The following is a 22,809-nucleotide window of genomic DNA, read 5'->3' as shown; positions in this document are numbered from 1 at the left end:
ATTAAAATACAATTAAAGTGCAATTAAAATCTGTTAAAGAAATCAGAACACCTGCCCAGTACACATCCCATCTGCATGATAAAAATAATCTGACGGTTTAATTTTAAATGTGAATTTATATGCATTTAGGTTTTTCATATAATAAAAGAAAGAGAAAGAGAAAGAAAGAGAAGAGGGAGGAAGGAAGGAAGGAAGGAAGGAAGGAGAAAAGAATGAGAATGAATGAATGAATGAATGAAGGAAGGAAGGAAGGAATGAAGGAAGGAAGGAAGGAAGGAAGGAAGGAAGGAAAGAAGGAACATTAAAAATAAAGAATATATGAATAATCTCAGACCTTCACTTCACTTCAGTCTTATTGTCCCTCTTCTTTCTTAAATATTTTACAAAGTTGGCATCTTTCAGTGGAACTGCTTGCCACCAGAAGTTGTGGGGGCTCCATCAGAAGAGCTTGGACATCCATTTGTTCAGAATGACATAGGGTCTCCTGCTTCAAAAAGGGGCTGGACTAGAAGACCTCTGAGGTCCCTTCCAACTCTGTTATTCCATGTTTGAGGAATGCCTAACGTCTTGCTGGGGTCCCTCCGAGAAAACCTCCTTACATGGCTGCAAAACGGGATCAACATGACCCATAGATCTACAAAGGATCCACCTTCCACCACGCCGAAGACATTTCCTTTGCCATTGTGAAGCCTTAATTACAATTTTAATTACATTTCCCCCCTGTTAATTGCTGTTTATGCAGGAGACGAATCTCGCCCAGCTATTACTCAAGGGGGTTGTTTTCTGCCCACTCTCCGTTTCTATTCAGAGGGGTGGTTTTTTTTTTTCATTTGGGGTGAAAAAAAAATATTTTTTTTAAAGAGAGAGAAAGAAATGTTTAATCAATTAACGTGGAGGTAAAGCTTTGGGGCTGATGCACGGGCTGGCCTCCGTGGGGGTTAAACTGGGAAGTGGGATTTTAATGGAAAGCGAAGGAAGGAGGGTCCCCTGCTTGAGCAGGGGGCTGGACTAGAAGACCTCCACGGTCCCTTCTGACTATGCTTTTCTGCTATTCTGTTAAGAGGAGGGCACAAACTACAGTAAAGGCAGGATGGGAATTGGTGAGAACTAGATAGGGGAAGGAATCATAGAATCCTAGGTCTGGAAGGGACCTCAGAGGTCTTCCAGTCCAACCCACTGCTTGAGCAGGAGACCCTGTCCCATTTCAGAGATATGGCTGTCCAGTCTCTTCTTGAAAACCTCCAGTAATGGAGCACCCACAACTCCAGGAGGCCAGCTGTTCATCCATCCAACCAACCGTCCGTCCATCTGCCCATCCATCCAACCATCCGTCCATCTGCCCATCCAACTGTCAATCCATCCATCCATCCATCCATCCATCCATCCATCCTTTATCTTATCTCAGAATCATAGAGCTAGAAGGGACCTTAGAGGCCATCTAGTCCAACTCTTTGCTCAAGCAGGAAACCCTAGACTATTGGGGACAAATGGCCGTCCAATCTCTTCTTGAAGACCTTTGAAGTCAACTCTTCAAACTCATTTAGAGGGACCTCTTCAGGGATCTAACCTTGCAGGCCTTCCATTGCCCCCCCCCCTTGCCAGTTCTGAAGAAACTTCTTGGATGAGAAGCGAAGCGTTTTCAAGGCTGAAGCCAAGGAAGTCCAGTGGCCTTTGGGAAAAAGCCCCTGTGGGACATCTCATGAAGTTCTTGAGATGGTAGAAGAATCAACGCCTCTAGAAGGACTTGAGAGTTTCTCACAGGACACATCCATTGAGAGAAGGTTCATCAGATCCATCAGGACCTCTAGAATATTTTTTAAAAAAACAACCACTCAAAACTGCTAGAGAAGGGACTTACCATGGAACGGCTGCACGGCGTCCAGCTGCCCCCCCAGGAAGATAAAAACAGCGTTTGGCCGGTCAACACGATATCTCAAACCATTTTTCCGATACGAAGGCCACGGGGATTAGATGGCGGTCCGAGGAGGAACCTCTGCACGGGGCACAAAAAAAGGGGAAATTGCAAACTTGGCTGAGAAGAATTTATTTTTTTTCCTTTCCTATCACGCAAGGGAAAAAAGCTGCCTCAGATTCACGACAGCTGCAATCAAACCACACATGGTTCTCAACTTACAACAGTCCGTTTAGCGACCGTTTCAAGGTTACAACGGCACTGGGGGAAAAAAGGGACAGGATCGTTTTTCACACAGTCACTAAATGAACTGGGGTAAGTCAAGGACTTTCCGTATGCCAGGGACAGTTGAGGAGGAGCTGTCTTCAGCCTCTTTCTCACACACAAAGTATCTGAACGTTGTCCTTCGTTGCTCCTGTGGAATTCACACCCGCCTGAGACAACATTTCATCCCAACGCAATTTATTCCGGATGGGAATAGCCCAACTCAAGAATCCCTCTTGGCACCGGACCCATCAGCCACAGCTCTCACCTGTTTCCGTTGAAGGAGGTCTTATAGTCTCCCGGTGAGAGTATCGTCTCCTCGGCGTACATCGGGACGGGCGTCCTCACGCACTCGTGCGAACACTGGAGGGTTTCGTTGTAGGCCGTGAAGATGTCCAGGTTGCTGGGCACTCTGGCTGGAGTAAAGTCCGTCAAGTTTTGGCAACTCTCTTCCTGCTGTTTAATTTTCCGCTGGTGGCCGTTCCGACGGGCGTTCCCCCTCTGCGCACAGCTGGAAGGAGGAGAGAAGAGACCGGTTGTAAAACATCTGGTCTTTTAATCCGACCCCCCCCCCCCGCTCAAGTCGGAGACCCTTACAGAATCACAGGACAACAGAGTTGGAAGGGGCCCTGGAGGTCTTCTAGTCCAACCCCCTGCTCAAGCAGGGTTCTCCAACTCATGCTGACAAACGGGTCAAGCGATAACTGGCCAGAAGCCAGCATCCTACGAATGCTGGCTTGATTTGAAGGAAGGAGGCCAACGGCTTTGTGACGGAGCATCTGTGCAACCGGCTCAGCCTCGTTCAGCACAAACTCACATCCTCTGCGATTTTGTGCTCGGCAGAGTTGTGAGCCCGTCTGTTCTTCTCCAGCGCTCCGCGGGGGGGAGGGGGGGGGAATAAGAAAGGTGGGATTTAAAAGCTGTAAATAATTCATAAGAAAAGTAACACAAATGCCAAACCGGTCCTGGCGTGTCTGAGAGACGGCAATTACCTGCACTTCCAAATTTAATTATCGCTTTTTAGTACCTGAGAAAGAAGCGCACGCCACGAAGCCAGATCGCTGGGCTCCGGGTCTATTTTATGCATGTATTTATTTATCTTCCATAATCCGATCTCGAATTTCAAACGATGGCTGTTGTAATTAAGAGGAAATTACTGACTCTAAGTACCGTGTCCGTGTAAGCAACGACACCAAGTTTAACACTGTGCTTGTTGAGATCATTTAGGATGCTGTGACACGTCGCCCAATTTGTCACAAACTCACACACTACTCCCCTGGATGGGGGAGGGGATTGTCTTTCTCCCTTTGTTCTCCATTGTCCTTGTGTTCTTGGGGGGGGATTCCTCCCCGACAGATGGAGCCCCCTCCCACGCACACCTGGCATGTGACCCCCGCCCAGAGTTTGGACTATGGAGATGAATTTTAACATCTGTGCAACTCTGGAGGTGCTCCATCAGTTGAGGTTTTCAAGAAAAGATGGACGGCCATTTGCCCAGAATGGCACAGGGTCTCTGGCTCGAGCAGGGGGATGGACTAGAAGACCTCCGAGGTCCCATCCAGCCCTATAATTCTATGTCCTACGTTAAATACTCACAAATGATGATACGACCTCATTTAGTTGCCTCCAGAAATCGTGGGCGCTCCATCACTGGAGATTTTTAAGAAGAGACTAGACAATCATCTCTCTGAGATGGTATAAGTTCTCCTGCTTGAGCAGGGGGATGGACTAGAAGACCTCCAAGGTCCCTTCCAGCTCTATTCTGTTCTGTTCTATTCTGTTCTATTCTATTCTATTCATTTATATTCTATTCTATTCTATTCTATTCTATTCTATTCATTTATATTCTGTTCTGTTCTATTCTGTTCTATTCATTTATATTCTATTCTATTCATTTATATTCTGCTCTGTTCTATTCTGTTCTTTCTATTCATTTATTTCTATTCTATTCTATTCTATTCTATTCTATTCTATTCTATTCTATTCTATTCTATTCTATTCTATTAATTTCTATTCTATTCTAGTTTGCCTTAAAACGAAACAAGATTAAACTTCTCGTTTTCTCTCTCCTCGGTTAGCTTGACTTTAATTTGCAGCCAAATCATTTTGAGGTTGATTTGTGTAACTCAAGGGTGGATATGACAGAAAGTCGCAACTATTAGGAGCTGCCGGAGAGATCTGAAGCTCGTCTTGAAGGGGAATCATGAACTCGCAGAGGAAAATGTGTACTTTTGGGGGAGAAAATAGATAAATGAGTGATGTGGAGGTTTTTTTTTGTTTTTTTAACTGGTTGGAAATAGGATGACGAGAGAGGAGAAATTCAATACAATAGAAGAGTATCTGTGCTTGAACAGTTATGGATTTCCGCTGGTTTTATTTTTTTTAATTAGCGGTTACGCTTTCCATCTATAAACAGCTGAAAGACACAAAACCTGGGAGATAATTCAGACGTACAGCTGATCCAGGTTTATTGTATTGAGGGTCAAACTGTACAACTGAGCCCAACATTTATGTTGCTGAGCAAAACGGTTGTTAAGTGAATCCGGCTTCCCTGGTTGAATTTGCTTGTGACAAGGTCATAAAAGACGGTCACCGTGACCCTGGGACACGGCGACCGTCATAAATACGAGTCAGTGGCCAAGCATCTGGATTTTGATCACGTGGGATCCTGCAACAGTCGTAAGGGTGAAAAACGGTCATAAGTCACTTAGTCCAGCACCGTCATAACGTTGTGATGGCCTAACCTTCTGAGAAGGTCCCGGTGGATTTGTGGCGCCTGGATCTTAGCAGGCTTCGCCCTCCAAGGAGACTTTCTACGTTTTATGAGACCTTCTCAACCAACCTTAGGAATCTCCGTCCTCGCCTTCTCCAGATCTGGAGCATTTGAGGAGCAAACGTGGAGACCAGCGAGATATCAGAAAGCAGCTTCAGAAAGCAGCAATCTCCCCTCCTCCTCCTCCTCCTCCCCCTGGAGGGAGGAGCCTGGAGACTTCTCAACCAACCGATTTGGAATCGGCAAAGGTCTACCATTGACCAACTCAACGGGTGGGGACACTCAAGTCCTACTGATGGTTCCTCAAGCAGAAAAGGAACCTCAAGTAGGCATTGAGGATTTGAGGTTCCTCAACCTCAGAAGACAGTTGCGGGAAACCCACATCTTTGTGACTCTTCCTGAAGGTCCAACGGTGGTGGACCTTCTGAGAAGGTCCCACTCGGTTTGTGGTACCTGGATCTCAGCAGGCTTTTACGTTTTATGAGACCTTCTCAACCAACCCTAGGGATCTCCATCCTCGCCTGCTCCAAATCTGGAGCATTTGAGGAGCAAACAAGGAGACCAGTGAGATCTTGTAAAGCAGCAACCTTCCCTCTTCCTCCTCCTCCTCCTCTCCCCCATCTCCAGTCCTGGCTATCATCTCCCAGGGGGTTCTGCCTTAATATGAAAATGAGGCGAGCTGATCTCAAAGTAGGTTGAATTCACTAGGAAACGAGGTGACGGCAGAAGAGCCTGGAGCTAAGATGTAACCTAGTTTACGCCACGCAGGAGCCGATCCGCGAGAAGAAAAGGAAAATAATTAAGCCAGATGAGAGCTTGCAACAGAGAGGGAAGCAGGCAAAGAGGTCCAAGCCGGTGGACGGAGGCCGCCCGGCGTGAACTCTGGATCTGGTCCTCACTCCCCCCTTCTAAGACCATCGTCTCCGAGAAACAAATTTGGTAAATCTTTGCTGGGTTCTTCCCAAATCAGACAAGGCGACACAAATTATCCTGCCCTTTCCTTCCAGTTGTTGGTGCTCTGCGTGTTTGTATGTTTCTGTGTGTGATTACAGCCAAGGGTTTGCAGTCCTGATTGGAGCTGAAAAAAATCCTCTTTGCACAGCCCACTGAAGGAGAAACCGAGAAGCTTTGAAGAGCCGAAGATGATTGTGCATAGAAAAAAGGTTTTTGCAGAGAAGAATATTTTGCATACAAGAATATTTGGCATGAAAGAATATTTTGCATGGACGATTTCTTTGCGTAGGAAAAAATATTTTGCACAGAAGAATATTTTGCACAAAAGGATATTTTGCATAGAAAAAAAATATTTTGCATAGATAGAACCTAGAACGTATATTCTCTGTATGAAAAACTTGGATAATCCAGCTTGCAAAACTCCTGCCAGTTCACAACACAGCTGGCGAACCCCTGGCTGGGTCTTCCAAGGACGAGTAAAAACGGCCTGTATTTCCAAGTCGAAAAGGAACAGGTAGACTGCTCTCGTGCAGTGCGGCTCTCTTAAATCATCAGGGTCAAATACAGGACCAAAACTCAGAAGGAAATTTTTTAAATTTTAAAACCAGTTCGGGTCTTCCCTTTCTTTCCCCTGAAGTTCCCTAATTGGGAAAGGGAGAAAATTGTGTGGAGAGACACTCCCAGGGGGTGTAAATACAATTTCAGGCGGCTTTTCCATGCTGGATTTTAAAGGAGGATTTCAAAGCGAAAGGTGGAGAAAGACACTTAAGAGAGGACCAAAATTTGCTGGTTGTAAGCCGAGGACCACCTGTAATTCCCAAATGGGCTGCCGGTTTGAGAATTGTGGCTGTCGCCCCCCCCCCAACACAACCCAAAAGCCACAATGAGGGGGGGGGTGTCACACCTCCTTACCAATTTTTTAAGACGAGGGTCGTGATCAGCGCGGCAATCACCATGATGAGCGAGACGGTGATGGTGATGATCTGATGGAGCGCCAGACCTGGAGAAAGAGGAGAAAAGCTGAAGATGGGAGGGGGGGACAGAGAGTGGGGGGATTCTGGGCGTCGCTCGGGGCCTCCCTGCAGCCCCGAACTCTGAGCCCCCCACCCCTGGCAAAAGCCCCTCGGGGTCCGAGGATCAGCCGGTGAGGGAACCTCAGAAACATTCAGAGGAGTCAGGAGAAGAGGGGGGTCTTTGTGGCGGAGGGTGGAGCCGGGGGGGGGGTTCTCCTTGCAGACGTTTCACGACCCAGCTAGGGAACAGGATCAGTGCTAGAAGGGAGTGGGGCTTTGTGGAGGGAAGGAGGAGGAGGAAGAGAAAGGAGAAGTGGAAAAGGAGGAGGAGGAGAAAGAGAAGGAAGGAAGGAAGGAAGGAAGAGAAGAAATAGAAGTGGTAGAAAAGGAGGAGGGAGAAGGAGGAGAAGGAGGGTTGTGGTGGTTCCCTTGCAGACCTATTTATTACATTTATCAATAGCTTTAGAGCTGTTAACAATACAACCCCCTCTTAGGTTTACACAAATAACATCACTCTGTAAAGTATCTTAAAATACTAATGGCCAGCCTTCTAAAAACCAGCCCTCATAAAATATTCCTCTCTCAACTGCGTCCTTAAATAACCGGCAACCTGTCCGATGTAAATAACCTTATCTTTCAAAGGCGGCAACGTTGCTCTATTCAAATCCCATCTAATCCTCACTCCCAGAGTTGATTCTTCTCTTTATCCGGTAAAGAAATGTCACAACGGCCTGAAATTTAGCCATATTATGGTCTCTAAACCAAGAAGTCCATTTCTCTCTCTCTCTCTTTCTCTCTCTCTCTCTCTCTCTCTCTCTGCTAAGTCCATCAATTTCACATCTAATTCAAATTCCCACGTTCACATCCATCTCCTAATTTTTACTGATTAAGGACCGGTCAGTTTCTCTCAGAACCACCCACACCGCCATTGTTTTTTTCCTGAGGCTAAAATGCCTCAGGAAATCTCGCCTTTTCCAGATAAAACTCAAATAAAAATAAGCAAGTTTGGAGCACACCGATCTGGGTTGCGGAGAAATTAGTGACCCTCGCGGGAAACAAGGCCCCCTTTGTGTCGGCCCAGCTAAAGAATACATGTTTCTTGAAAATGGCAACAAAGCACCGATCAATATAAATCCAATTTACTTTCATGTCTGCATTACGGCACAAGGCTCCGGTCTACGAGGTTTCCATTTCTTCCAAAATAACCCCCAGGAACCCACCCTGTTTTTCCAATGTTTGAGTTTTTGCACCCAGCCTCCTCTCTTTTATAGAGTTTTTAACCCCAATCTCTGCGGTGGCTCTTGCAAATGTCCCCCAAAGTGTTTTTAAAATGCCATTTTCTACAGCGTGCCTGTGTGTAATGACGATGACCCCAATTATGCATGCAACACGGAGAAATAAATGCATTTGTAGGAAGTCCCCGACTTACGGCTGTTCGTTTAGTGACTGTTTGAAGTTACAATGGCACCGAAAAAAAATAGGAAAAAATAGCATTGGCTTCTGACTCTTTCTAGAGCACATTACCTTGTGTTTGGTTTATTATGAGCCATTTTGATAACAACACAATTACCAGCCTCCAAAATGCAGACTTCTCCTCTTTCTCTCCCTCCCTCCCTCTCTCCCTCCTTTCTTTCATTCTCCCTCCCTTTCTTTCTCATTTCTCCTTCTCCCCTCCCTCCCTTCCTTTCTGTCCTTCCTTCCTGTCTTTCTCTTCCTCTTTCCTTCCTTCCTTCCTTCCTTCCTTCCATCCTTCCTTCCTTCCTCCCTCTTTCTTTTCCTCCTCCTTTCCTTCCTTCCTTCCTTCCTTCCTTCCTTCCTCCCTCCCTCTTTCTTTTCCTCCTCCTCCTTTCCTTCCTTCCTTCCTTCCTTCCTTCTTTCCATCCTTCCTCCCTTCCTCTTTCTCTTCCTCCTCCTTTCCTTCCTTCCCTTCCTTCCTTCCTTCCTTCCTTCTTTCCATCCTTCCTCCCTCCCTCTTTCTCTTCCTCCTCCTTTCCTTCCTTCCTTCCTTCCTTCCTTCCTTCCTTCCTTCCTTCTTTCCATCCTTCCTCCCTCCCTCTTTCCCTCCCTCCCTCCCTCCCTTCCTTCCTTCCTTCCTTCCTTCCTTCCCTCCCTCCCTCCCTCCCTCCCCTTTCTCTCCCTCCCTCCCTTCCCTGCAGCAGCCTGGAGGGGTAAAACAGTCCCAATTCAGTCCCAGGGAAGTGATCCCGGGCCAGGGGGGAGGGGGGAGAAAGGCCGCCTGTTGTGGCCCCCGCCAGCCTGGAGGGAGAGCCGAGGACCCCCCTTCCAGCTCCCCCCGGGGCGGGTGTGTCATGACAGAGGCTGTTATTACCCTGTCAACTTTCCCCTTCCTTTGAGGCCGGAGAGATCACCGGCAATGGCTGTTTATGTTCATTAAGCCCCATTCAGTTCAAGAGCGCTCCACTTGGCTGCCGTGTTCATGCAGCCGATTGTGGCAATCTGGAGCTCAGCTCTGAGTTCCAGGTGGGAATCCATCCACTTCAGCAGGCTGGAATCTTTTCCTCCAAAGATCACGGGGCGCCCACCCTTCTGCCGTCCTGCTCTGCCCTGCAATTCCCTCCATTGACTGGCATTTGGGTGATCTTCTCATGCCGAGGGAGGGAGGGAGGGAGGGAGGGAGGAAGGGAGGAAGGAAGGAAGGAAAAAAGAGAAAGAAAGAAAGAAAGAAAGAAAGGAGGGAGGGAGGAAGGAAGGAAGGAAGGAAGGAAAAAAGAAAGAAGGGAGGGAGGAAGGAAGGAAGGAAGGAAGGAAGGAAGGAAGGAAGGAAGGAAGGAAAAAAGAAAGAAAGAAAGAAAGAAGGAAAGAAAGGAGGGAGGAAGGAAGGAAGGAAAAAAGAAAGAAAGGAGGGAGGGAGGGAGGAAGGAAGGAAGGAAGGAAGGAAGGAAGGAAGGAAGGAAGGAAGGAAGGAGAAAAGCCTCGTTCTGATGGCTTTCCTGGCTCTTGGGGGAGGGTTTGATGGTCCAGTCTCCTGCTTGAGCATGGGGTTGGACTAGAAGACCTCCAAGGTCCCTTCTAGACCTAGCATTCTATACTCTCGTGCCAATTTTGTGGCCAAGAGAGGTGTGTGTAATCACCAAGGTCAGGTTTCTAGGGAAAGGCTAAGGCCGTCCTCCGGTGAAGAACATCAGAAGATGATTCATGCAAAATGTCTTTGGGCTTGAACTCCGCATGTTCTGGAACAGGATGATGGGGCCCCAGATGGTTGAGCTGGGCTTAAATGTTTTATGCGATAGGGACAGCATCTGCTCAGAAACATCTGTCCTCCTCAGATTCACCACTGCAAAAGGGAACAGCAGAAAGGGCAATACTTTGAAGCTTATTTTCGAGTGTTGAGCTTCCCAATCGCACGGATTATAGCAGGAGACTCCAAAAACTTGGCCACTCTTAAGGCTTGTGGACTTCAACTCCCAGAATTCCCCTGAGGAAGAAGAGTCAGGAGATACCTGGGAGAACATCTGATCCACCTTCCTGGTCGGTGTAAAGAATCTATCCTGGAGACATCTCTTGAGAACGACTCTCCACCTTCTGTTGAAGCACCTCAAGCCAAGAAGAATCCTCCCCAGTTGAACAGGTCTTCTCAAGAGGAGCCCTTTCCCGAAGCCCAACCAACAAATGTCTCCTCGTCCTTTCTTTCCTCTCCTATCTTCTGGAGCACCTCCAAACAATTTTGTTCAACCTTCCCACGACATCCTTCAGACACATCTGTCACATCTCCCTGAAGTCCTCTCTCCTCCAGGCGAAAGATGTCCAACATTTGTCCTCCTTCCAGAATCAAACCAGGTGACTCTCAAATCAAAAAATGAATCCTAAGCTCAGGAGGTCCTCACCAAACACCACACCATCTTTTTTGAGAAGGACCACTTGAAGGTTCGAGGACACCTGTCCTTGTCCACAGATCCCGCACACAAAGCCAAGGGCACCTTTGTGTGTGTGAGTCACACCAGCAGCTGCTGCCAAGCTTCCTGGCCCATGATTATAATCTTTGCTGTCCTTCAAGTTGTTTTGTTGAAGGAACCACTCAACGGTGCAGCGGGAAGGGCTCTGGGTGAGGAGAAGAGTCCTTCAAGGAAGCGGCAGAGGGACGGAGAGACGGGGTGGGCAGCTGGGGATTCTTCGGGACAGGCAGGGGGAGATTCAGGGGTTTTTGAAAGCATCTCAAGAGCATGAAGGACAAGCTGTGAAGTCCAGTCTGAAAGGACCTATAGAGGCAGAGGGCAACTTATTTTCCAAAGCACCTGAGGGCAGGACAAGAAGCAATGGATGGAAACTAATCAAGGAGAGAAGCTTTATCTAGCTATCTATCTATCTGTCTGTCTGTCTATATCTATCCATCCATCCATCCATTATTTACCATCTATTATCTCTATCTGTCTTCTGTCTGTCTTTGTCTGTCTGTCTGTCTGTCTGTCTGTCTGTCTGTCTGTCTGTCTGTCTGTCTGTCTGTCTATCTATCTATCTATCTATCTATCTATCTATCTATCTATCTCTTTCTATCTATCCATCCATCCATCTATCTATCTAACATCTATCTATTCATCCATCTACTATGTCTGTCTGTCTATCTCTCTCTCTCTCTATCCATCCATCCATCTATCTACCATCTATTCTATCTATCTATCTATCTATCTATCTATCTATCTATCTATCTATCTATCTATCTATCTATCTATCTATCTATCTATCTATCTATCTATCTATCTATCTCTACCTACCTACCTACCTACCTACCTACCTACCTATTATCACTCTCTCTCTCATCTCCCTACCATCTCTACCCACCTACCTACCCTCTCTCTGGCCAGGGAAAGGGCCGCCATCACCGGTTCCCGGCTGGCCCGAATCCGAGGCGGAGGCCCCTAATGCAGCCTGGCAGCTGCCTCCCGCCTGGCATTCCTAGGAGACGCCGGGCTAACCGGCCGTTTAGACGCCTTTCAGGGCGGATTAGACACTCGGCGCAAGAAGAGGACTCCTCTCCCGTTGGGCCTCCTTGTGTCGAGGAAGCCGGCTGGGCCGAGGGCAGCAGAGCACCAGAGGTGGCCGCAGAGGTGTCAGGCCTTCTCCGAGGTGGAGACGCTCCTTCCTCCGGCCACATTTTCGGCTTCTCGGCTCTGCTTCCCTCTTAGCGACAGACTTTGAGGCCAGCTAGGACTGCTGAGTGTGGAATTCGCTTTTCTTTATTACTTTAATTGAACATCAGGCCAGGCTCAGCCAGCCAAGTTGGCCGCGGCGCCTGCAAAGGCCTCTGTCTGATGCCAGGCCTGGGGGGGGGGAGGGGAGACAGGGTGTCCTCCGCCAGCCGGGCATCTCGGCCGGGGGTCATTTGCAGGCCTGGGGTGGGATGGGGAGGGTTCCCCCCTCCCACGTTTACATCTGTTTTTCCCATTGGGCAAAAGCTTTCCCTCGGCCAGGGCAGAATCAAGACCAGGGGGAAATAAAGGACAGTGGGAGGGTCAAAAAATATGGAAGGAAGGGAGGGAGGGAGGGAGGAAAATACAGGAAAGAGATGGAAGGGAGGAAAGAAAAGGAAGGAAGGAAGGAAGAGGGAGGGAGGGAAGGAAGGAAGCAGAGGAAGGTACAGAAGGAAGGAAAGAAGGAATGGAAAGGGAATTGAAGGAGAGGGGAAAGAAAGAAAGAAAAGGGGAGGGGAGGAAGAAAGGGAAGGAGAAAGAGAGGAAGGAAGGAGAAAAGAAAGGAAGGAAAAAGTAAGAAAACCCCCCAGCTCAGAGAGCACCAAGGATCTCACAGTCCTCCTTCTCCTTCTCCTTCTCCTTCTCCTTCTCCTCCTCCTCCTCCTCCTCCTCCTCCTCCTCCTCCTCCTCCTCCTCCTTCTCCTTCTCCTTCTCCTCCTCCTCCTGCCACACTCCCCCCCTCCTAGCACTGATGATGTTACCTAGCTGGGTCATGAAACGTCTGCAAGGAAACCGCCAAGCTCAGAGGGCACACGAGGACCCCTCATTTAATCGACCCCGGGCTAAAAAAAATCTTCCATCACATTCGTCACTCTTCAAATCCAGGGTCTTGTGTCCGCCAAGGCCCCTATTTTCAGAGCTTCCTTGGGGCAATATATATTAGTTCTTCTCCTTTCGCTTTTATTTTCTTTTCTCCAAATTTCCTCGGCTTCATTTTGTTTCATTATTTCCCCTTCGCCTCCAGCCTGCTGCCTGCTGGGTTCCTATATCAAACTGACAGGGGCTATAAAAATAATGGGAGATTTCAGGGCTATTTCGCCCGTGGCCTCTTCTTCCCCTCTTAAAAACAGCCCATACGTCTCTGTGTGTGTGTGTGTAAAATAATCCTTTCCCCTTTTTTCAAGAAAGAAAGATTATGGGCAGTTAAAAAGAATCAAGGAGTAATAGATAAGAGAAAGAATAACAATAACAGAGTTGGAAGGGGCCTTGGAGGTCCTCTAGCCCAACCCCCTATTCAATAGACTTCACTTCAAAGCTAACCGTCACTTAAGAAAGAAACTCTGGTTGAATTCTTGGAATTACAGTAAATCCTCATCTTACAATTGTTCGTTTAGTGACCATTCAAAGTTACAACCGCACTGGAAAATGTGACTTGTGACCATTTCTCACCCTTACGACCATTGCAGCTTCCCCCCCCCAGGGTCACGTGATCGAAATTCAGCCGCTTGAGAACTGACTCGTATTTACGCAGTCACGCGACCCCCTTTTGCGACCTTCCAACAAGCAAAGCCAATGGGGAAGCCAGATTCACTTAACAACCCTGAAAAAGAGAGGTCGTAAAACGCAGCAAAACTCACTTGACCAACGTCTCGCTTAGCGACGGAAAATTTGGGCTCCGCTGAGGTTGTAATTCGAGGACTACCCTGTAATCAGTCAACCAAGATGCAGATTTTGAACGGAAAGGATTTTGCGCCTTGCAGTCTCCGGATCACTGTTGACCTGGTTACTTTGCAAGCCGGCATGCAAAAGAGGCCTTCATTTAAAATAATAATAATAATAATAATTCTTGGCTTGGACGATTGGGTTTTAAAACTGCACCGACAGAAATAACTTTATTTATGGCCGGTTCAAACCACAGAAATTCTGGTGTTGGAGGGTGAATAATCACCAAATCCATTAGGTGGGAAAGGCTTAGCGATGGATCAGCCTGCTTAATTCGGGGTTAATTGGCAGGCAAGCCCAAGGCCTTGGGCAAAATCACACCAAAGGAGGGAGTATCAGAGCCACAACAGGGCTGGCCTTGATTCATGCAGGCTTGCAAAAAACCCGACACACGTTGTGTAAATCAGGAGGAAAAGGAGAATAAATGTTTCCCCATTTGTGGGTCAAAGCTGACAAATATTCCAGCCAAGGCCGGAGAGACGCCACTGAAACAAATGAAGACAAAATGTCCTCAAGACAATTAAACGAGACAATTGTTGTGAGCTATGCCCCGTTTCATGACGTTCGGACCACCCATGTTAAGTGAACCCCTGCAGTTGTTAAGTTAGGAACACGGTTGCTAAGTGAATCTGACTTTCCCCTGTCGTAAGTATGATCCAGTGGCCAAGCGCCTGAACTAAGGAGAAATTTCCCAACAATGAAAACAATTTATGAGTGGAACGGCTTCCCTCCAGAAATTGTGGGTGCTCCATCACTGGGGGCTTTCCAGAAGAGACCTTGTCTGGAAGAGTAGAGGGTCTCCTGCTTGAGCAGGGGGTTGGACTAGAAGACCTCAAAGGACCCTGTCATTCTGAACCCAGGGAGAAGATGGACAGTTGATCCACCACGTTGAAGACAAGCCAACTTCTTCTGAAGTGAAGCATGGATGGCGTGAGTCACCAACGTGTTTTCTCTCCAGGCCATCTGCTCCCCGACAGGATTGTTGAGCAACACACTTGCGCCAAGCTCAGTTGGCACAAAGGGCCAACACACAGCCAGCCTCCGGGCCCCGATCTCCAGAACATAAAAATGCAGGAGGATTAGGCAAAAAAAAAAAAAACCAAAGAAAAAATTAAGAAATCTGGTGAAAAAGGAGAGATTTTGCTCCCTGGTAGCTGCTCTTGAAGATATCCCGGCTCGTTGCGATTCAGAATTTAATATTCAGTCAACAATCCGGCTCAATCAATCAAGTTTTATTACAGTCGCTGACCAGCTAGAGATAAATAACTAAGGAGCTCTCCAAACGCAAACACTGATGACATAATTAACGAAAATTGCGCCCGCATTTATTGGGAATTAGATCCAAGATGGCCTTCCTGATCGGATCTGCGACATTTTACCAGCTCTCCAGACAAACGCCGGGAATTTTACGGGACAGAGGACGGCCGGGCTGAAGAGGAGAAAATAAGAATAAAACTCACGGATGCGTCAAAAAAGGAACGGCTATAATTAAACCGAGAGAGTCTCTGTAAAAGGTGGACTTATCTGGAGAAGGCCATTGAATGCTTTCGCTGGCTTTTATTACGCCATTTCCTTAAATCTGCCCTTTGTGATATTAAAATGCGCTAGCCGGAATGCTGCGTGGTATATGGAGCATCTATTTGTTTGAGAAGTGTAAGGCTGCATTCTTAAGTTAAATTTGACTTAAAATAGGATAGGACAGGACAGGACAGAAGAGGAGAGGAGAGGAGAGGAGAGGAGAGGAGAGGAGAGGAGAGAAGAGAATATTAGAATAGAATAGAATAGAATAGAATAGAATAGAATAGAATAGAATAGAATAGAATAGAATAGAATAGAATATGGAATGGAATAAGAATAGAGTAGAGTAGAGTAGAGTAGAGTAGAGTAGAGTAGAGTAGAATAGAATAGAATAGAATAGAATAGAATCTCCAATTATTCTCCAATAATAGAAGCTTGCCTGTTATTCTATTATCAATCAAGATGGTTGAACCAAATAACTTCTAAGCTTCCTTCCAACTGTAGGATTCTATGAAATCCTGTGGATTCTTTTGCAGAAGAAGCTGGAGAGAAGCTCAACCCAAACAGAAAGTAATTCGCTGGTCACTCAACAGTCCAGTAGACGTGCTGGACCAAGGTGACGTTCCACCTGAACGATGAGAAGAAGGCTTCTCATCAGCAGAACATCAGAAGAAGACCATCCTTCACGGACCTTGCTGTTAGGTCTGTTGTCCCCTTGCTCGGTCCCTGATCTCAGCCAATTTTGTGAGCAACGGTGATGGCGGTGAACAGAAACACACGACTTCTGCTGACTCCGATCAGCCCAGCCAGAGAAGGCAGATAGCCCCAAGCAAGGTTGTTCCCCATACCTTAAAAGAGGTGGAGATGACTCCTTGCTGCTTTTATTAATAAGAATATTTCTGTCCTGCGGCTCGTGTTGAACAATCCTACCCTTCCCCACCGCGTTGGAGATGGAAAACGTAACGCCAGAAATCCATAGCAGAGGAGTAAAAATGACAGAAAACCTTCTGCTCGCTCAGCAGAAGAAATTGTTAATTACTTCTCTCCTAATGGATTCCACAGGAAGGTGCACAAAGGTACAAACACAGCCGTACGCACAACTGGAAGGAGCTCGCAAAGGTGAGCGAGGTGACTTTGTTTACGGAAGTCTTCTCGACGGGTGGTGTGAAGGCCCTTTGGCGACCCTCAGAAAAGCAGAGATGGAGGTCCTTCTTAGGAGGCACGGTGGCTTTCCGGTTGGGTGGGCCACAACTAGCTGTGAGATGCAGCTGCCCAAGCAGCAAAGGTGAAAAACAAAGTCAACCATCCATGCGAGGTGGGTGTCCACCATCTTGAAAGGCTCCAGAGATGGAAGATCCACCGTTTTTGAAAACGGTGGAATGGAAGGATGGATGGATGGAGGGATGGATGGGTGGATGGATGGATGGATGGATGGATCCTAACAACAGGATAGATGAAGGCTACTTTGCTTGAACACATGAAGGCCATGCTGGGGAAGTTGTGCAGGCACATTTAAGCTTCACAAACAAGAGGAGAACCTTGCTGGGATGGATTCAAAGCTAGGAGCCCCCCCCCCCCCAGTAGTGCTGAGGACGATCACTACCCCAGGCGGAAGAGTGACTGGTGTGTGTCACAGCCCCTGGCATCCAAGGGGCACCGTGGTTTTTAAGAGAACAAACTATGATCATAGCTAGTCATTTAAAGGGCAGATTATTGCCACAGCTATTACTTAGATATGGGAAATAAGGAAGGACAAAAGAGAGTGCGGGAATTCGAGGGAGGGAGAAAAAGGGAAGGAAGGAAGGAAGGAAGGAAGGAAGGAAGGAAGGAAGGAAGGAAGGAAGGAAGGAAGGAAATTAGGGTGCCGGAGTCCCTCAAATATCCTCTTCCAGGTAAGGAATCCCCAAATTGCTCAAATCAACCCAAAATCCCCGCAGAGCCTGGGGACGGCAGGAGAAACGGGGGCAGGAGAGGAAGAGCCATCTCTGCCGCTCATCCCCAGCCGGCCAAGAGCCCTGGCCCCCTCCTTTTGAGGTCACGGGGTACTGAAGGCCAAGCTGAACCCGGCAATTTAGAGCGGTCACTTGAACGGTCACTTGACATCTGTTTGGGCAGATGTTGCCAGCCGTGCTGGCCTCCTCCTCCGCTGGGCCTGGCATCTGTCAGACATGGTTATTATTGAATGGCAGGATTAACTCTGCTCAGAGCAGAACTGGAGGGGAAGGCGGCAATTAGCCCGGAATTTGGTTAAGGAAAAAGGATGGCAGGCCGGCACAGAAGGTGCTGAATGCGAGGGTTGGACACGGAAACCATGAGAGAAGCAACTTTGGGAATTGAGCTTGGCTGTTTTCTTGCAGACGTTTCGTGACCCAACTAGGGAACATCATCAGGGCTAGAAGGGAGGGGGGTTTGCAGAGAGGAGGAGGAGAAGGAGGAAGGTACTCTAACACTGGATGTTTTTAGGAAGAGACTGGACAGCCATTTGTCTGAAATGGTCTAGCTAGGGTCTCCTGCCTGAGCAGGGGGCTGGACTAGAAGACCTCCGGGGTCCCCGTTACTCTGTTAGGAAATATTCCGTTCCCTTCCTGAGAAGAGCATCCTCCCACCTCGCAGCTACAGAAAAAGGCCCCTGGATTTCACAGAGCTCAAACAATTACGCAGCCGTTTTCACTGCCAGGATCCGTGTGGGTGGAACCAGCCACCCTTGCGATGGGCATCCATGTGCGTTGCCAGGGGCAACCGAAGGTTTGGTACCCATCGCAAGAAACCCAACATTCTCCAAGTTTTTTCTCAAGAGGGGGGAATTGGGAACGATGCAGTATAGCTAGTCCTCGACTTTACGACCGTTAAGTGAGCCAGGAATTGCGGCTGTAAGTCATGCTGGCCATTAAGCGAGTGGCCGTGCCCGATTTTACGACCTTTTTTAGGCGAATACAGCGGTTGTAAAGCAAACACGACCGTCATTAAATGGATCCATTCTCCTCCGGATTGACATGGCCAACAAAAAGTGGGGGGAATCCACTTCCCCCTCCTTCCCCCCTGGAGCCAAAGATATCGGCTAGGAAACCATCCCGTTTTCCCTGCCGAATTTCCATTACTCCGACGCCCGGCTGATTCACTGACGTGATGGCTAAAATCCCCTTAAATCCGCAGCTAGCCCCTCAGATAAAAACCAGGGATCAGTCAGACGTGCACAATCGTTCCTGGCCTGAATATCTTCTTGAAGACGGTGCCAAAAAAAAAAAAAATCAGTTTTTTTTTTTTAAACTTTAAGCTTATTTTTTTTTTCCTCTAAGCTGGCGAAAATATTTTTTTCCCCAAGGGGGACGTCTTAAAACACAGACCGTTTGAGACTTGCTGGGTGGGCAAAAGAAAAATATATATATTTTTAAAAAAAAATAAGGGTGGTTTTTTTTTTTTAACTCTCTCCGATTCGATCCGGGGGTCTGGATTTTGCGACGGGGCTGAAAATTTGAAAGGCTGCCCAATGGTGGAGCCCTGATCGGCGAAGAACGGGGGGATTACACAGCAGAAGCTATTAGAAACGGGGGCAAATTCTTCCCCCCTTCTTGTTTGGGATTAAAATTATCTAAATTGTACATGAACCGAACTTTCCATCAGCCTTAGAAACGAGAGCTGCTGCTTCCCCTGGGCTAATTAGCCAAAAAAAACCCCACTCGCCTGCCTCCTTTATTTTTTTACAGTACTCCTCGCCTTACGACCACAGGGGAGCCCCGAATTCACGTTGCTAACCCAGACCGTTGTTAAGTGAGTTTTGCCCCATTTTAAAACCTTTCCTCCCGCCGTTGTTAAGCGAGTCACTGCAGCTGTTGCGTAAGTAACACTGTTGTTAAGTGAATCTGGCCTCCCCATTGACTTTGGTCACAAAAGGGGATCGCGTGACCCCGGGACAGTGCGACTGTCATGGGTATGAGTCAGACGTCAGGTCTGAATTTTGATCACGTGGCCGTGGAGATGTGCAACGGTCTTAAGTGTGAAAGATGGTTACAAGTCAGTTTTTCACTGCCGCTGTAAGTTTAAACGGTCACTAAATGAATGGCTGTATTTGCAGACATGACCCAAAGGCTTTTATCTTAGGGGATTCTCTAGGGGAATTTAAAATTAGGGGCAGACAGGGAAGAGGGGGGAACAGTAAAGTTTGACCAACAACAGATCTCTGTTTGAATATCAAAGTAGCACAGGAACGACACCAATTTGAAGGAGCCGGAATGGACATAGTTTGCAAACAAGATACCGTGGGAAACTGAAATTGACAGATTCACAAAGGAACAACAAGAAACAATCAACAATCCAGAGAATGAAACTGAAATTGACAGTTTGGACAAACTCACCCCCCCCCCCAAAAAAAGAAACCAGGCAGAGAAAGAAAACAAAATCGACAAACCAACAACATTGAAAACTGAAACCTAGGGCGTTGGTCTCGCTGGACAAACGTGGTTCCAACGTGGAGAGCATAATACAGATTTACTCACAAAAGTGTCTCTTCAGAAACTTAAAAAGAAAAGTCACATCAAATCAGTGTCTGGAAAAGAACTGGATGACTGACGTGATGGCCAACATCTGAGAAGACTTTCTGGAGGTCCAGAGGAGAAGCTCCAGGGATATCAGCTGAAGAGGTATGGCCCAAACTTGAGGTGGACATTAAAGGGAGTAGATGGCCTCTTAAGAAGTTATTGAGCCCCATTTGACCTCTTCAAACCTCAAAGACAGATCTGAGGCACCATTGGTCCCATCAGAGGTAGAACGGACACCCCCACCCATGTCATATCTGCCTACCAAGTGACCTCCTGGCTCAGAACATCCAAGAAGACACCAAGAACATCTGTGAAGGCACCAAGAAGACAAGGACACCTACCTGAAGTGTCTCCTGGTATTTTAGGTGGCGATGGTGGTGGAGCTTTTTTCCTGCTACCCCCAGATGTGGAAGGGGGCAGCAGCGTGCTGATGGGCTGGTTCTTAGGCGCCCCGAACCCTGTGCCAAGTCCTTTGAACTGTACGGTTGTAGAAGCCGCTGTGGTGGTAGTGATAGTGGTGGTGGTTGTCATACTGCTGGTCACCCTTTCCAAAACCGAGGTGGCAGGACCATTGTAAATCCCAGGGATTGTGCTGGTCTCCAGAGCTTCCAACGGGCTGGTGGATCCCCATACTATGACCTCAGTTTCCAACGTTGGCTTGCTATTCGCTCGGAGATACCTTTTCCTCCGTTTCAAGTAAGTCTGGGACACAGCTCTCCTGTCCGTCAACGAAGGGCTGGCTTTCACGTGGGCGAAAGACGGAGTCCGCTGGCTTTCCCACAAGAGGTCCACCATGTTGCGCAACCGTTTGAGATGGAACAAGTTGGGCCGTTGTCCGTTGGGCAGTTCCAAGTAGTCAAGGCTGGCTGGAAACCCAAGTCTCCTGGTTTGTGGTCCATATCTAAAGCTCCACAAAAGGTGGTGAGGGAATCCATACCAGCGGGCAGGTCTCTGCAAAAACTGGTGCCGATGGTCTCGGCCCAAAGACGCACAAGAGGAGATCTCCATGGCAAGTCGAAACATGGCTATTAAAATCCAAGGATGGCTTCGCACAGGAGAAGCTGACCTGAGGACAGACAGAGAACTGGGTTAGATACAGACGTCCGTGAACCCAAACATCTCAAGGTGGCTGTAGGACAGAGGAGGAAGCTCATGTGATGTTTCCCTCAGCATCAAGGTCAACCAGCTTTCCAACCCTTGGCCAGATGACCTTCTCACCCAACATGTTGTAAATACTCTAGGTCCAGAATAAGCCAGTTTCTCAATCATAGTCAGATTCTAACCTTGCAGTAGAACCCCAACCAGCTTTCCAATCTTTGGCTAGCTGACCTTCTCACCCAATGTCTTGTAAATGCTCTAGGTCCAAAATAAGTGTGTTTCTCAACCACAATCAGATTCTAACCTTACAGTAGAACCTCAAAGAGGTTCTCCTCTTATTTTCCATCTCCTCTCCTGATGTTCCTATCCTTCTTCCTTTTGAATATCCTTATTTCATATTATAGAGTATGAATATTCTAATCACTAGTCCCCTGTTCCTTTGACAGCCTCCTACTACGCTTCTCACACTCAGCCACCATGCCTACGGACCAACGTTGAGCTCTCTTCATCCAGCCTCGCCTTCCACTTCTGCTACGTTCTGCAGAACTTCACCACTTCAGCAGAACCGTCTCCGAACCACCCTTGGGTAATCTTTCAACTCATCTTTCTGTCTTGCTTGATCAACTCTGAGAAATGGAACAGCTGAGAATCCTCACCACAGAAGGTTCTGTGATGGGGTCTCCTAACCTCCTCCTACAATTCCTCCATCTTACGCTCCACCACGAGCACCAAACAATGTTTCTTTGGAAACAAGCTGTGTTTCTCGCCCTTTTCACGTCCACCAGCTCGGGTGTCATTTGATGGAGTAAGAGACCCATCAAACAAGTGATTCATTGAAAGGAGGAGAACCCATCCCAGACAGATGGACCGAGACGCAATCAACTCCTCCACAGCTTCAGCTACTCCTGAATGGGATGGAACCTGAAGACCAGGCCTGTCAACGTAGGTGGAGAACAGAGTAGACAACCTTGGGGAGCCCAAAGCACCCGGTTGAATGGGAAGGACGTGTTGGGAGGATGTTCAGAGATTGCTATAGACATACATACGATTAGGATGGACAGTGCAACATCTGGAGACTTTTTCTGTCTCTCTGGATGCTGATAGTAAAAAAAGGGGCACGCCTGACTTAACCCCCAGCGTTGCTTAGCAGGGGAAATTCTATGCCAGTTGTGGACGTAAGTGGAGGACTCCATAACTGCAAACTCCGGGTCTGCCTTGAATCGCAAATGGAGGACCCTTGGCCTTGACCCTCACCTGAAGGGCTGCAGAGACGGAAGGAAGGACAAGGAAGGATGCTGCGGTGGGCGGAGTTACTCCTTGGCGCTTTTGCTCTTGCTCTGGTCTTTGGTGGGCCACGGTCTTCCTCTTCCTTTTCCCCTCTTCCTTCCCCCTCTCTCTTCCTCTCCCCTCCCTCCCTCCCTCCCTTTCCTTCCTCCTCCTCCTCCTCCTCCTCCTCTTTCTTCCTCCCTCTCCTTCTCTACCACTCCTTCTCCTTCCTTCATCCTTCTTCTTCCCTCTCCTCCTCCTTTCTCCTTTTTATTCCTCCTCCTCCTCTCCTTCTCCTTCCTACCATCCTCCCTCTCTTCCTCTTCCTCCCTTCCTCCTCCTCCTCCCCCCTCCCCCTTGCTCTTTTCTGCAAAGTCATTTAGACAGCCTGCCCAGCGTCCCTCTTTTTTTTTTTTTTTTAATAGAAATTTTTATTAATTTTTCAATTAAAACAACAAATACAAATGATGCCTCTATATACACCAACAAACAATAAAAATACTCAAAACATTTTCGGATACACTCGGCAGTCCCCGCCTTGCCTCCACCCTCATCCACTTTACCTCTCCTTCCTCCCCCTAAACCCACAACCTCTCCTCCTTTTCTT

General features: G+C 47.7%; 1 protein-coding gene across 1 annotated transcript; it reads right to left on the bottom strand.

Moving 5' to 3' along the window:
- Positions 1-1,920: 1,920 nt before the first annotated feature.
- On the bottom strand, positions 1,921-20,903 carry AJAP1 (adherens junctions associated protein 1). The gene is made up of 4 exons (XM_029283495.1): positions 20,180-20,903; positions 6,816-6,903; positions 2,445-2,687; positions 1,921-1,993 (listed from the first exon to the last, which is right to left on the bottom strand). The coding sequence occupies exons 1-4, from the start codon at positions 20,859-20,861 to the stop codon at positions 1,921-1,923; spliced, it is 1,086 nt and encodes a 361-aa protein (XP_029139328.1). The 5' UTR covers positions 20,862-20,903.
- Between the last annotated feature and the right edge of the window lie 1,906 nt (positions 20,904-22,809).

The sequence above is a fragment of the Protobothrops mucrosquamatus genome, unplaced genomic scaffold (genome assembly GCF_001527695.2).
Source record: "Protobothrops mucrosquamatus isolate PMUCROS unplaced genomic scaffold, P.Mucros_1.0 scaffold109, whole genome shotgun sequence".
NCBI classification, from domain to species: domain Eukaryota; kingdom Metazoa; phylum Chordata; class Lepidosauria; order Squamata; family Viperidae; genus Protobothrops; species Protobothrops mucrosquamatus.
The sequence above is the reverse complement of the archived record's forward strand: the minus strand, read 5'-3'. Positions and strand labels throughout refer to the sequence as shown.